Raw genomic sequence first — 16,267 nt, 5'->3', positions numbered from 1 at the left:
TAGACTGAAAATGAAAATTCGAAGGGAAAAAAAACACTTAAAAAAGCTTCCATGTGTAACCAACTCATCAGTGTCTTGCTAATTAAAGCAGATGACTTGGTAATTATGTAGGTGGTATACTGACCATTCACACAAAACTGACAAAAGAGGTCCTTATATGTGACAATCTCCTTCTATAAAACAAGAACCTAAATTCTTTCTCTCTTTAAGTTACGAGACTATTATATTTTGTTCTTTCAGCAAGAAGCCATTTCTCAATCGCCTCGGAATCGGAATACCATTTACAAGTAAAAGTTCTTTCAGTAAGTGCAAGTCCTAATTTAATCTATTAAACCAAAAACTTCCACAAAAAAGAACTTCGAATCAACAGATTCACCAACTAGATAAGAGGAAATATTCTTTGTACCATAAAACAACTACCTTTTTGTGTTTGAAAACAGCTATACTTCGAAAATATCTCGATTCAGTTTGCGAATCACAAAAGGGATAAGACATGAATCAAAAGAGTGAAAACATTAATCACAAAGCATAATAAACCTAAAAAGTAGATCATTAAGAGAGATCACTCAAAGCATCTCCTTGATATTGATTGTAACAAACAATCACTGCACCCTTAAATTTGACAAACAGACACTTGTACAATTCAAACCATAAACATTTTTCCAAAAAAAAATAAAATGATAATGAATCTAATGCTTCACCAACCACCTAGCAACTTATCTTTATACAGCCTAAACTCCGAAAATCACTCTACAATAACTATCCAGTTTGCAAAAGATGAAGCATCTACTCTATAAATCGAAACCATACTACACAAGTCAAAAGATCAGAATTATGAAACCACAAAGAAACGAACTAAAAAGGAGTCGATCATTAATTTAAAGATCACCCAAAAGGGTTTGATCATATCAATTATAACAACCCATCTTCATAATGGTTATTATCATCACTATAAATTTATGGTTCTACAACGTGTTTAACATATAACTAATAGCCTTACAACGTAGACCATTAAACAAGAGCTCACACAAAGGGTCAAGATCACATCAATAATAAGTTCATAACATCCCAAATTCATCAAGATTCTACAAAATCACAACACAATCAATAACAGAAACCCGAAACATACCCCGAAAAGCACTCCACTGCTCAAACAGACAACTCCATCTTGGAAACAAGAATGCCATCAGTATCAGCATAAATCCACTCACCATCAAAAATCCTAGTCCCCCCCACCATCACAGGCACATGTTTCTCCCCAATCCCCTTCTTACTCGCCTTCATCGGATGCGAAGCCAGCGCACGAACCCCAATATCACACCCATTAATCTCATCCACATCTCTCACACACCCATTCACAATTATCCCAGCCCACCCATTATTCTGGGCCTGGACCACCGGATTGCCGCCCAGGATGGCGCAGCGCTGGCTGGCGCCGCCGTCGACGACGAGGACGCGGCCGTTGCCTTTCTCCTCGAGGAATTCCCGGACAAGAACGTTGTCTTCGAAGACTTTGAGAGTGACGACGGGCCCACAGAAGACTTGGCGTCTGCCGTAGATCTGGAAGATGGGTTGGAGGGCTCGCAGCTCGCCGCTGACGATGAGCTGGGGGTTGGCGTCGCAGACTTCAGCTGTTGTTACTAAGGCCATGCTTGAGCATCAGACTCCGATGATCTGGTTTCTATTTATGTCAAGTGTGTGTGTGTGTCGTGTAATAAAAGGTGCTGATCAGGAGCAGATGCTTGTTAGTGCGACCTGCGAATTTGATTTCATTGGATTTGCTATGTAATAAAGTAGTGACATTCCAGATCCAAAGAATGTGTGATTAGCAGCCTTTGGAATTGTATAGTGAACAATATTCTTTTTCTTTAATTTTGTAAAAATATACTTTTTGATACAATTATTAGGTTGGAAAACTATTTTTTTTATGAAAAACGGAGAATCTAATAAATTATTAAAACTCAGACGAGACAAATCCTCAAACTGTCAATTACAACCTGATTATGAATAAAAAAACGAGCTAAACATATACATGTTTTGTTTTCAGATCGCTTAACACATAGAATATTTAAATTCTTGCAATCTAAAAAGTATTACAATCAAATTTATAGAATTCCAACCTACATCAGTTGTGAACATAATATCATCGCAGTTGACCTTCACATAAGTATCATCTGTAGCCCAATTTTCAAAATTATTAGTTACATTAATTGATATTGAATCAACAAATGACCTCAAAGCATGAACAACTTTTTGTCGTGAAAAGTGAACACTTGCGATATTAACCACCGTGTTATATGTGATGCAAGCCTTACAGATCATCCAAAATACCATGTAAGTCCTTCATGAAAACGTTACCGAAAACCATAACAAAACACACAAAAACATCAAAACAAACATAAACATACCAAAAAATTGGCACGACTAACGACCTTGATGACATGGTACTCAATAAGAAATCACCCAAAAAGGGTGAATTATTGATTTTTATTAATAAAACTGATAAATAAAAGAGAAGATGGAAGAGCGGAGATGATTTAATCGGTAAAGAGGATGAATGTCTAACAGCGAAGAAGTAACGACTAGAACTCTAGTTTTAAAAGTTGACTCTCAAAACTGCAAACCCTTCGTCTATTCTAGGTTGAAAAAAAAAACTATTTAGTTACTGGGAATACAAATTATGCTGAAGAATTAATTTTGGAGTTCACTGCAAATTAAAATTGAATCACAAGATAATCTTTTCAAGATTTACAACTTTGAGAGCTGAATTTTAAAGTAAGGGTATCAGTGGTCACTTCTACCTCTTCGACTTGTAATAATTGATGTTATATTAGTACTTGTGTCGAGAACTATCGAGATGAAAATATGTGAATGAGATCATGGTTTTACCGTTCATGCATATGATTATATTTAAATTTTCACGTGTTAACAAAAGACTCGAGTTGAATAAGTTGATAGAAACTGGAGTGGATCACGATGAGGTCTTCGCGAGTAAGTGATCAAAATATTAATACTACAAAGAAGTGGGAAAACACTCAAGATATCTCAATATCAAATATATATATATATATATATATATATATATATATATATAGATAGATAGATATAATATGCATCTTTGCTGGAAGTTTATATTTTAATTTGTTTCCATAGAAAGTTGATAGAAATCTAGGAAAATAGAACAACTTGCACAAAATGGGAAAAAAAAATTAAGCAGGAAACAACTTAAAAGAAAATATAAAAATAACAAAATCATGATTATGTTCAGAAGACTTTAACAAAGATCAAGTATTTGTCAAAAAATACTATTGGATCAAACGTTTTAGAGATATACGAGATATTGGTATAAACTAATGTTGCATTGATGAATCCTATATATATTCATTTGTGATGTTGAGATGTTATAAATGATGTTAGCGCACAAACAAGGACGCCAGCCGAGTAAAACAGGGGTATTTATAATACACCACACCGATGAGATATAAAGTATTCGAGTCCTCTGTTAAAACAAGTCAACAACAGATACCAAATTTGTTACCTCTTTTAAATAGACATACGATTAGTTAATGAGTTTTGTATGTATTTAATTGTATGCTTTAGATATGATAACTCGAACTATATTTGTAGACACATATTAATATATTTATCCTTTGATTAATATAAATTTATTTTTTTCAAGATTATTTATAGATAAACAATATATTAGCTTTATAAATTAAAATACTATAATAATAAGACACATGGATATTGAAGTTCGTTACACTTAAAAAAATTATTATCATATTCTCATCGTTAGTTATCTTGTAGACATTATGGAAAAAGATTACAACCGATGTCACAATTAGCAATATAAGACTGTGTTTGTAGTAGACTTTTATTTTTTCACAAATTCAGTTATAGACCTCCCCTTTTCAACTTCATTTGAACACAACCCTCGACTGGTATACTAATTATTTGAATAAGACTTAGCATCTTTGTCAGGAACAATACAAGATAGATTATATACCCGTTTAAACGTACCACATTGATCATAACAACGAAATCGACTATCTTTATCTGAGATTGAGATTGTACATGTCGGTTTTATAACCTCGTGATTCTCATAAATAATTCGTCTGACGGAATATTATCATGACCGTCGATATAAACGGGACTTGATACAAACTTAGTTAAAGAGAACATGTTTGTATCAAAATTAATAAAAACATGGGTGTTGTGATTTCTCAGAACTTAATAACAAATTTTGAAAAGAATGATCTAAATTACAAATAATATTTTAAGCGAATATTTGTAGAGAGACAAAAAAGTAATTTAATTTATAGTATAAAATATAACTAATATTAGGATAATCTCATTCTAACCACAAAGTAATTTTTAATATCAGATTATATTAATAAATACTCATTTTATATTTTTAATTGGAACTGTTATAAATATTTATTTATTTTTTCTAATAATATAAATATTTGGTATGAAATAATATTTAAAATTGTAGTTAAATTAATTTTATATAATATAATTATTTATTGAATAATATTTTAAATTAAATTATATCTTAAAAATAATGATATAAATAATGATTGTATTTTTTTAAGATAATAATTTTTGTAAAACAAAAATAAAACGTTAAGTTACAGAAAAAAGGGCAATAATAATTATGTGATGTGTGGGAGGCAGAAAATAGTGCGAGTAATAAAGTGATAGATTAGATACAGCGAAGAGATATATATGACGTAGCAATTTTAATTGGCGCCGCCGGACGACCTAAAAACCAGAACAGAAAGAGTGAACATCAACAGCGATTCACGCCGGAGACACCACAATCATCGCCGGAGGTACACAAATATATTCATATAATCTTTTACTTCAACTCTCTTGTGTTGTCTCTCGATGCGAACACTTAATTGATTTTTAGATATCACTATCGATACACTCACAGCTTAATCGTACTTTCTTTGGAATTTAATCTCATGTATTTTATGATTTAGAATAGAGGCAGTAGATAATCTGCGTTATGTTGCTTCTCGGTGTACTGAGTTAAACCTCGATGAATGAATACCCGTGGTACCGGAGAATTAAATTCGTAAAAATTATTGGTGTATCGAAGCTACAATTACATTGTATTTATTGTTATGGATGGATTGGAAATAATTTTTAAATTATTTATTGAATGTTTATTTATTCCGGTTCTACGGTAATGATATCTTTTTTACTTAGGAAAATTTTCAAATGGCGGAGCCTTCTAAAGTTATCCATGTGCGCAATGTGGGCCATGAGATTTCTGAGGTATATTCTTTCTCTTTAGTTGAGTGTATTTTCCAGGTCTTGATTATAATGTTTGTAAGTGGTTATTTTGATAAAAGTTTAGGTCTTTGTGTGTTTATTATTGAGAAGTTTTAAAAATTAAATAGTCGATGGTCGAACAAATAGATTTTCAGTGCAATTGAGGTTCATGTTTAGCTGAAAAACGGTAAACGTTTTTTACTACATAAAACGTGTTCTATTTGATAAAAGAATGGAGCAACAATTAACTCAAAGTCCTTGGAGGATTACCATCACCTCTACAATTCTACAATGAGTTATCTAAGTGTTAAATATCCCGTGGTGGTTGGAAGTATGATCAACTATCACATCTCCATGTATATATACAGTGTGTTTGCTGGCATTCCCAGGTTCATTTTAATACCTATAGTGGGGTGTACCTTGGGATCTTAGACTTGCTTCCTGGATCCACCGGAAATACTTGAGTCTTATATTATATATAACTAATATTGTTTGCTCATACTGATAATATTAATATGACGTTGTTTCTGCAGAATGATTTGCTTCAGCTGTTTCAGCCTTTTGGAGTTATTACCAAACTGGTGATGCTTCGTGCAAAAAATCAGGTATGTTCTCTGCTGTCATGTAAAAGGAGCTCTTTTTAGCAAGGCCCAGGAAGGGTTTAGCAATGAACTTATTTACGAACTTGGTTGCATATTGGATCCTCGGGTGCAGGCTCTTCTCCAAATGCAAGATGTTACTACAGCCGTGAATGCATTACAATTCTACACAAATGTTCAGCCGAGCATAAGGTATGTTTTCAGTTTGTATTATTAAAACCACACTCTATTTTCCATTTCCCATGTGTATAGTGTGTTGTTTCATTTATCTTGATTGGTTGCTCAATATCTGACTACTATGTCCAGGGGAAGAAATGTTTACATCCAGTTTTCATCTCACCAAGAACTAACTACTGTTGAACAGAATGCACAAGGACGAGGAGACGAGGTTAGTATTCTGGATTGGTGTGAACCCTTTATGAATGTGTATGTTGAAATAGCTTATCATTGAAGTGTTTGATAGTGTTTGTGGTAATGATGCCTTGTGGGTAGAGGATAAATAAATGACATGCTTCCACTGAAATTCCGTGCTTCGTCTTGGAAGTGTGAAAATAAACTTCTATCTGCCCTTTATCTGCCAAAAACTAGGATGCGTGATTTGTATTTATGCATTTAAGTTTTTCAATCCAGCGAATTACTATTAATTTAAATATAGTTTCTGAGAAGGTAGTTGTTGAAGAGTTTGTTCGACTGTAATCTATATTTATATCGGTTTTTCTAATGTGTGCCCAAGGGCACACAATAAGCACCAACTTTCATGAAAATGGCTTGTTTTGATTGGTAGAATTGATGTGAATGCAGGGGGGCTATTTACATTTATTATCCATCAACCAATCAAAAGCTAGAATTTTCATGAGAGTTAGTGACTATTGTGTGCCCTTGGGCACACCATAGAAAATTCGTATTTATATTGCACAATTGTCAAAAACACAAGTATGATAACATCCATCACCGTTACTATCTCTAAATTTGTTAAGATGGAAACTGTTGATCAGAAGAAACTTTTTCTTTTTTAAAGAATTGCTGGTACATCTACGATGTAATTTCCCTATAGCACCATAAACGTGTTGAGTTGATCCATATAATAACTTTGTTGCCAGTCTCTGCATATTTATGTTCATGAAAGGCTGCATACTCACTTATCAGCACCTATAGTCGATAACATGGTTCTTAATGAGATGTCCTGCAACTGTCTTTATCATTTGAAAGCCATACACACACTGTTGATTATCCATTGCTCTTAAACTCAGTTTCTTGTAATCTCGGATTGAATTTGTTGGTGCTGAAGTTATAGGCAAAACTTAAGCATCTACCAGTTCCGTGTTGGAAATATAGCATTCCTGATGCTGGCTGTAATTATAAAGATTTTATCATCTGCATGTTAATACTTCTGCATTACTGTCTCACAGAAGCATAGTGGCTAAAGTTATATTAGAGAATTTAATTGATCTCTGTTGCAATATATACCTGACCTGCACTCGAATGCAGTGTTCCGCTGATAAAATTCCTTTAATTTTTATTATTCTTTATCATCATCATCATCATCATCTCATCATCTCCTTTGGCATTTTAAAACTTGATCTTGATGTAGCAAATCTTAATAGGTCATACCTAGTATCTAATTTTGCAGTATTGTAACTATATGATGATCTACTTTAAAGATGTGAAGAATACTCTTTTAGACATTAAACTAAATGAAATCGTCTTGAATTTAAATTTTTTATTTGCACCGTAGTAAAGACTAGCCTTAAATTACAATGTACTCTTGTAAGTGCATAACTGGCTTACTAAAACATGATTTTATTTTATACCACTTTTAATGAGGACACACAATTGCAAATATATGTTGTTCCAGCTACGTGTCAGTTGATGCTTTAGCAAATGAGTGAAATTGTGGATGAAAAACAAATAAAGACTATTATATTAATTCTCAAGCACCTACCTTGATATTATTAGATGAAACCTATTATAAAGATCCTTTAAATGTAATTAACTTCTTAATATGCTTCTAAAAAATCTCTCCTCTCTCTTTTTCTTATACTCCCTACGTTTCACAAAAAACGTTTTACAAATTTTTCACGCAATTTAAATTGCATAAAAAAAGATGCTTTCATTTAGTTATTTTCATGTTTCTTGTTTGTATGTCTTTGTTCTTTTACACAAATTTTTTTTGCGAAGAATATGAATAACATGTACCTTTTTTATAATCCCATGTCGCTTGGAAAAACTGAATAAGGATTAGTACGTTTATCATAAGATCGAAGGGATCAGTTTGTATTCTAGATACATATTGGACCATTTTTCCTTCCGTGCTAAACTGAAATGACTGTTCTCCTTTTTTAACGTTGTAATACTGTTTTGTGAACATGAACATGTTTAACTTTTGCCCGTATATGCATCTGCGACTAATCTTAATGATATAAGCACTTATGCTCAAAGTACTTCCCTTTTTCTTACTCTTTCACGTGGAGTGGTATGTGTGGTAATTTGATATATTAATTTGTTTACATAAGTCTCTATATCTATCTATTCTTCTCTATTCATTCTCTTCTCTTCTCTCTCTTCTCTCTATATGTTGGTATGCTGTCGGACAAATTGGGATACACAGCCTAATCGAATACTCTTAGTTACAATCCATCACATGCTATACCCTATAACCGTGGAAGTGCTGCATCAAGTGTTTTCTCCTCATGGATTTGTGGAGAAGATCGTCACTTTTCAGAAGTCAGCTGGTCAGAATTCTTCAAGTTTTCTCTTCTTTTCGTCTCTCTTTCTCATGATTTCTTTTTTAAATTTTTTAGCATATAAAAAGCTGGATATGACAACCTTTATTTTTTGTAATTTAATAATCTTAATCTATGTTTAAGATGTGAAATGCCCATGTTTCCCTTAACCTGGGATCATTTGTTGTAGCTGTTTCATCTATGTCAAAGAGCAATTAACACCCTTCTTAGTGTGTTTCTAAAAACACGTTTTATATTATCTGTTCCATAGGTTTTCAAGCTTTAATTCAATTCCAACTGAAGCAGAGTGCTGTTACTGCTAGAAACTCTCTTCAAGTATGTAATTTGTATTGTACTTCATATACTACGCTGAACAAAATTGTACAGTTTTGGGTTTATATTGGCTCTTTAGAGGACATCTTATTAAATTATTTTCTTCTTAGGGCCGTAATATATATGATGGCTGCTGTCAGCTGGACATCCAGTTCTCAAAGTAGGTTTCACAGCAATTATGTGCATGCACCATCTCTCTCTCTCTCTCTCTCTCTACACACACACACACACACAACTCATCATTGATGTCATCATCTACAATTTTATTCTATTTTATTCCTCTTGTTGCTCCAGCCTTGATGAATTACAGGTGAACTACAATAATGAGAGATCAAGGTAAGTCTGTTTGCCTATTAATTCTAATTTAAAGGTCGGATATTATATCAAGTCATTGACATCATGTTCTTTGTACTTGATTCAGGGATTTTACAAATCCGTCCCTTCCTGCAGAACAGAGGGGCAGATCCTCACAAGTATGTTTATTTCCTAATTCAATACCATATATATTTGGAACGTATGTTTATTTCCTAATTCAATACCATATATATATGGAACCGCGTTTATGCACTAAAACTATGATGTTTTTTTCTTTTTCTTTTTGTTTGTTAGCCTGGTTATGTTGATGCAGGAGGTGTGTATGGCTTTCAACCTTCTGGAGTCAGGCCCGGTACTAATCTTTCTGGTTGCATTATTGTTGTTTCTCTTTTAATCTACACCAGCTGTATTCTAACTTTCTTTATTTGCCTCTTTTTTCTCCCAGTTGGATTTCCGCAGGTGGGTATTGCTCTAATCATGCTATAAGATCTTTCTGAGTTGTATATATCAAAGCCTGGCCGTAACTGCTGCTGCATGCTTAACTGCTTATTCTTTTTACTAGTGGTATATAATGCTTAAAATATACTTCATCACAGAGAATTGCTAGAACCACAAATAGATTTACCGATATATTCCCAATATACTTAATTAACATAATTATAATTAATAAACTTTTTCTTGAAAGCAACAAACTTAAGATGAAGAATCGGATTCCTTAACTTGATCTGCCCTAAGTGCAACAAGTAAGGTACATTCTTCCTGATCATTCTTGAAAAGTACTCATTTATATGACAGGCAGTGTTCCGTATTTCATTTCCATACAAATCTTTTACTTTTAGTGTTTTAATTCCTAGCTTAGTATCCTATGGACATTCTATTGCATATGCTTATTTCCTAAACGTACGAGTTTCAATGTAATATTGTGGTCTAACTTTTTTTTTTCTTTTTCTTTTTGGGTCTTATGTTTCTTGGTTGTTTTAATATATGAATATTTTGTTATTGCTGCGACTGAGAATCAAAATTTTCACAACAAAATAGTATTAACTTCACTGTAAGATCTGTTTGGTCTTGGAGCCAAGTATTTAGTATAACTCTTACGTGATGAGGCACACACTTGCATTGAGTTCTTGTTAAATCCATTATATATCGAAAGCACAGTCTATAACAAATCATCTTTGTGCCGCTCCCCCTAGTACAATAGTGGAACAAGAAGATTAATGGGTTGGGGCAGGGTTAATTATTAATCCAATATAAATAGTTTATAACTGCATCTTAATTTTGTTTGAGAATTTGAGAATAAATTTTATAATTTTAAAAATTCACAAATTAAATTCAATGTAAATGTAAATAATGGGTAAAGAGATAACCAAGCGCCTTAATCATGTTGTCAACAATCTTTTTGCAAATCCAACCATACGGATGAAATGATCAAGAATAACAAGGATGTATACAAAATTTTGTAATATTTACACGTAAAGAATATTATTATTTGACATTGTAAATTATATATATCCTGTTTTACTTTAAATTTGTATCATATATGATTTCAATTTCTATGTAACATAGTATACTCAATAATTGTTATGTAATCATTTTAAGGCTCATATCCTATTTTATTTTAGAATTGTATCATATATGATTTCAATTTCTATGTAGCATAGTATACTCAATAATTTTTATGTAACCATTTTATCAGTACGCAAAAATGTTGTTGAAAATGTGAATTTCAAGGGTGCTTGTGTTGATAAGTTATCTACCCTTATGTAGATTCCCTTTACCTTAAACAATTTTGCAAATACAAAGTAGTAACTTGTAACCAACAAGAGTAATAAATTGAAATTAAAAAATATAATATTGTTACTAATGAACAGTAATCATTGATGTTGAAGTAATTTAATTAGAAAAACCATACATTCTGCCATTCTGGAATGACGTGAAATAATGGTACATAAAAAAAATTAAATTCATAACATGGTAAAGGGTTTTGAAGTATAGGTAGGTGAATATTCATAAAATGATATGTTGCGGCCGTTTGCAATGTGCTTGCATTGTGTAATATGTGTATTATGGATAACTTATCAGGATTATCTAACTGAGCATCTCTGGTTCGGCTTTGTACATGCAGATGGACAATGCTGCTGCAATTGCAGCTGCCTTTGGAGGTGGTCTGCCTCCTGGTATAACTGGAACGAATGACAGGTGCACCATTTTGGTGTCTAATCTAAACACTGATGTAAGTTCGTCCCATTCAGACATATATTTATCCTAATTATTTATAGGATCTCTGGCATTGATAAACATTTGTGAAGCTCTACTTTATTCACAACATTAATCCTTTTGACATTCTGCCTACAGAAAATTGACGAGGACAAATTATTTAACTTGTTCTCACTATATGGGAACATAGTGAGAATTAAACTTCTAAGGAATAAACCTGATCATGCATTAGTTCAGATGGGCGATGGATTTCAGGCTGAGTTGGCAGTACATTTTTTGAAGGTATGATTTGATGTTAATAGCTCCTTTCCTGTAGAGTAGAGTTATTATTGATTTTTTATTTATTCAAATGGGTTCAGTATTTTTTATATATCATAGTTTGAAACTGTTAAATTATGATTGATCTTGTTTGATGTGACATGCCCTCCTTTTGTACTTTATTCTTGTGGCTATTTTTGTGTACTGCTTATCTTATAATTCGTGCATTTTTCAAATTATTTTAACACACACACACACATACATTATAATCTCTCTCTCTCTCTCTCTCACACACACACACACACACACACACACATTTATGTTTTATTATAGTTAAATTTGGAGCAAGTAAAGGAAAAATAAAATTGGAGGAAGAAATTTCTAATTGTTTTGGTCATCTTTACCATTGCTATTTTGGCCATAACTTAAGTTCTAGAATTACGATTTTGACTAGTTTAATGCTCACACAAAACTCACAAATTTATTTTTTAATTCGGTGACGATTTAACAATTAATCTAATTGAAAAGTACGAATTTTACAATGAGAGTTCTATTTTAGGAAATCTACTTAAATATTTAGTTTAAACCATTAAAGCATGTATTATATTATGTCTATAAATATTACTTATGTAGATAGCTATTATGTACTATTATATAATCTTGATCTTTTATCGTCTTTCCAAACTTTAAGGTCTTACAATACTTATTTTGAAGTATTGTACCAATGACTCTCATGGCTATTTATGACGAGAAAAAAATATATATAACATAGTTTTATGTTATGTAAATAAACTTTTATATTTAAAAGATAAGTGGAATTGACCCGTGACACTAAATTATTAATTATATACAATATTCATTTTACTCTCACCGTATATGAGACATGATATACTTTAGAATTGTTATTTGTCTTATGTAGTTTATCCATGTGATTTGTCCAGAATTCATGCGATGAAATTGTCTCCAACTATCTTGCTAAACTATTTTCAGTTCTTATACGATTTATATGAGCTGTGCCTCATGTAAAAATTGCTCTTCCAGATCCTTAATCTACATCAATATATTTGATTTTGTGCCATAGTGTTCAATTGAATATACTTGTCAGAATTAAAATAATATTTAGTTAGATAGGGGGATCAATCACTTGACCTTTGGGAGTACAATTATAATTTTCCTACTTAATCTTATTATATGATATAATTCAAGCAAGTTTTTAAATATCCTCCTAACACCTTGAGGCTTTAGCAGAACTGGTCAGTTAACATGGTTGGTCAGTTAACATGGTATTAGAGTTTAGGCTCGCGGGAGATTCGAGTTAGACTTCATATGACCCCCAATATTCTTGTATTTAATCATGAACACGTTATGCCCCGAACATGGGTGTCCGTGAACCACTCTCGACAAAAAAAAGGGGTTTCAAGTGAGGGAAAATGTTAGAATTCAATTAATCCTTTAAGCTCTCCTTTTAGCACCTTGAGATGTTTGTAGAATGGGTCACTTAACAATGACCCTGTTTGGGAATTAATGGTTAGCTGTTGCGGATTGAATTAGATGTTTTGACTAGCTGATTGAAGTAGATGTTGACCAGCGGATTGAATTAGCAGTTTCTAGTAAAACTGTTTGGTAAATAACTAATTGATTAGTTTTTTCCGACACAAACCAAAACCTCTATACGAAAAAGCTCTCCAAAGTAGCTTTTTCAAAATTAGCTTTTTGGATCCACACCTCTATTTCAATCCGCTAACTACCAAACACTAATATTAGCAGACTCTAGTGGTCAAACCTCTAATTTTGTCCAAAACCTCTAACTTCCAAACAGAGCCAATATCTTTTGAGACTATAAAAGTTGACAGGGTGGGTGTTTTTTGGGCTTTTGCAAGTCCGGATGGGATGGCTACCAAGGTTCATGTTTTTTGTGCATCTCTTGTTTTTCTCTATGGAAAGGAAAATAAAAGCTTAGTAGATGTTCAAGACTATAAGAGTCGATGGGCCGGGTGTTTTTTGGGCTTTTGCAAGTCCAGATTGGACGGGCTACCGGGTTCATGTTTTTTGTGCATCTCTTGTTGAAACTGCATGCTGGGTATTGGTTCAGCTAACTTTTGTAATGATATTCAGAAACTATCTCAAGATTATTGTCACAGTTGTTCCTTGATATAATTTTGATCACTAGATTAGGATTTTATTTCATAGCATATTAGGTGATTGTTATCTAATGACTAAACTGCATAATCATGCAGGGGGCAACCTTATTCGAGAAACGTTTGGAGGTGAATTTTTCAAAACATCCAAACATTACAACCGGTACTGAGACACATGAGTATTCTAATTCAAATCTCAACCGTTTTAACCGCAATGCTGCAAAAAATTACCGTTACTGCTGTTCACCAACGAAGATGATACATTTGTCTACCCTTCCGCAAGATGTTACTGAGGAGGAGATCGTTACTCACCTAGAAGAGCATGGAACAATTGCCAACACTAAAGTCTTTGATATGAATGGAAAGAAACAGGCTCTAGTAATGTTTGAGACTGAGGAGCAGGCTACTGAGGCTCTGGTTTGCAAGCATGCTACATCCCTGGGTGGTCAAATGATCCGAATTTCCTTTTCTCAGTTGCAAAATATATGATCTGGCATGTGGAACACAATTAGGTATTTTTAATGGCATTGAATTTAAGGCATTTTCTGGCACAAGGAGCTGTTCTTACGTTGTGTCTTCTGTTGTATCTTTAGCTCTACCATGATGCTGTAGTGGATATCTTTGCTCTCGACTATGTATGGTGATTTCCTTCTCATCTTTCTAGGCTAGGAGTCATTTGCTTTCATATACACACGAACCTGAGTTTTCTAGGAACAAATATTATTGAAAGTTGAGAGAAATGAAATGGGGTCATATCACTTTCACTAAGCTGTTCATGATTTTGTAACAAGACTGAGAGGATGAACAAGTGACATGGATGAAAACAAAATGATTAAATTAAAAATCTAGTGTAATTCTTCTTCATCCCATAATTGTGTCAGAAAGAAGGATATTTCACTTATTTCTACCTCTTCCTGGCGATTAACCTTCTGTTTAAAACAAGGTTATCAGAGTGGATCGGTTCTTATTTTGAAGGCCTCCCTTGACCATGCATTTGCACTATTGACAAGGTTATGTATCTCTCTGTTTGTAAAATCATAGCTATTTAAAAGTGTTATCCATTGATATGCTTTTGTGACAGCCTTTTTCACAGAAAGTGTTATTATGTCTTCCAGTTTCAACATTGACTCTAATTTGAAATCCAACTTTTTGACTAAAATATACTGGCGTCGCTAGTGGGTTTTGGAGAAATATATGTTATATTATATTTTAACCATCGAAATAAAATAACATAAATAAAATTCTTCACATTTGAATCTGACTTGATTTTGAGATGTTTGAAGGAAGCATCCAGGCCATGTGCAAGTGTATATTATATAGCGAACATGTGGAGAGGGATAGAAATTGGCCTGGTCCGACATTTTCACAACGTATATTATGGTCGTTATCGAGTTGTACTTGATCATGAAAGAGTTTGGTTCAGTAGTTGGGATGTCATGAAAAGATTAAAAAGCAAAATGTTGATGAACATTATAAATTAATAAAATAGACCCGATAGAAGCCCAGCCAAATTTTGTTACAGAAAAGCTTATCCTCTTTGAAGAAATATTACTAAATTTAGTGGGAAATGTTAATAACAATACATTCCCCTCTCTATATAAAACATTTATACTGTAATAAACTATAGGTTTTTCTATGATGTGTCCATGAGCACAATATCTTAAATCTGTTCAATTTTTTTTTTTTGACGAAAAGCGAAGAATTTAATAAATTACTAAAACTCAATCGTGACAAACCCTCTAAGTATCAATTACAACCTGATTATGAAACAAAAAATGAGCTAAACATATAGCCGCTTTGTTTTCAAATCTCTTAACACATTGAATATCTAAATTCTTTAATGTAAAATGTATTACAATCAAATCTTGAGCGATCCAACCTTCTATTATTTGTGGACATAGTAGCATCACAATTGACTTTCACATGGACAGCAACATCAAATCTGCTTTATTTGCATATATAAACATAAAAGACATAGAATAGCTTTCAACATTTCATTAAGTTGTCCATCATTTTCCTAAATCGAACTGTGATGTTGGCTTATAATTTCAATTGAGTCATTTTCTCACACACATATACCCACATAAATTACATAAATTATAAAACAGAGACCATTTAAACAGAAACTAATGAAAATGAAAAAATGATGTTGGCTTATAATTTCAATTGAGTCATTTTCTCACACACATATACCCACATAAATTACATAAATTATAAAACAGAGACCATTTAAACAGAAACTAATGAAAATGAAAAAAAAATCTCTTGACATTATCCGTCCGTTACATGACATCATTCATTTTTGATATGACATCACTTAAGTGGGATTCATATCAATCCCACTAAATGCACCTATTAAACCCTCAAAAGGACTTAAACACGTCCAAAAGCCCTTGTTAGG

General features: G+C 32.7%; 2 protein-coding genes across 2 annotated transcripts; one reads left to right on the top strand and one right to left on the bottom strand.

Moving 5' to 3' along the window:
• Positions 1-912: 912 nt before the first annotated feature.
• On the bottom strand, positions 913-1,794 carry LOC108216168 (putative 4-hydroxy-4-methyl-2-oxoglutarate aldolase 2). The gene has a single exon (XM_017388856.2). It carries the CDS (start codon positions 1,648-1,650, stop codon positions 1,150-1,152), a length of 501 nt encoding a protein of 166 aa, XP_017244345.1. The 5' UTR covers positions 1,651-1,794; the 3' UTR covers positions 913-1,149.
• A 2,885-nt stretch (positions 1,795-4,679) lies between these two features.
• LOC108219090 (polypyrimidine tract-binding protein homolog 3) lies at positions 4,680-14,521 on the top strand. The gene is made up of 15 exons (XM_017392353.2): positions 4,680-4,835; positions 5,218-5,286; positions 5,817-5,888; positions 5,998-6,074; positions 6,189-6,270; positions 8,491-8,614; positions 8,877-8,941; positions 9,049-9,098; positions 9,233-9,274; positions 9,360-9,411; positions 9,548-9,605; positions 9,699-9,712; positions 11,379-11,486; positions 11,609-11,752; positions 13,966-14,521. Exons 2-15 carry the CDS (start codon positions 5,230-5,232, stop codon positions 14,353-14,355), a joined length of 1,335 nt encoding a protein of 444 aa, XP_017247842.1. The 5' UTR covers positions 4,680-4,835; positions 5,218-5,229; the 3' UTR covers positions 14,356-14,521.
• The last annotated feature ends 1,746 nt before the right edge of the window (positions 14,522-16,267 follow it).

This window comes from Daucus carota, chromosome 4 (genome assembly GCF_001625215.2).
Source record: "Daucus carota subsp. sativus chromosome 4, DH1 v3.0, whole genome shotgun sequence".
In the NCBI taxonomy this organism is placed as follows: domain Eukaryota; kingdom Viridiplantae; phylum Streptophyta; class Magnoliopsida; order Apiales; family Apiaceae; genus Daucus; species Daucus carota.
Note: the sequence above shows the minus strand (reverse complement) of the source record. Positions and strands in the feature narration are given on the sequence as shown.

Bases quoted from the DNA above. Each gene is read 5' to 3' on its own strand.
- LOC108219090 (XM_017392353.2), top strand. From the start codon at position 5,230: ATGGCGGAGCCTTCTAAAGTTATCCATGTGCGCAATGTGGGCCATGAG. The intron at 8,615-8,876 runs GTCAGAATTCTT...TCTGTTCCATAG, and splicing joins CACTTTTCAGAAGTCAGCTG to GTTTTCAAGCTTTAATTCAA. The intron at 9,412-9,547 runs GTATGTTTATTT...TTTGTTTGTTAG, and splicing joins AGAGGGGCAGATCCTCACAA to CCTGGTTATGTTGATGCAGG.
- LOC108216168 (XM_017388856.2), bottom strand. From the start codon at position 1,650: ATGGCCTTAGTAACAACAGCTGAAGTCTGCGACGCCAACCCCCAGCTC.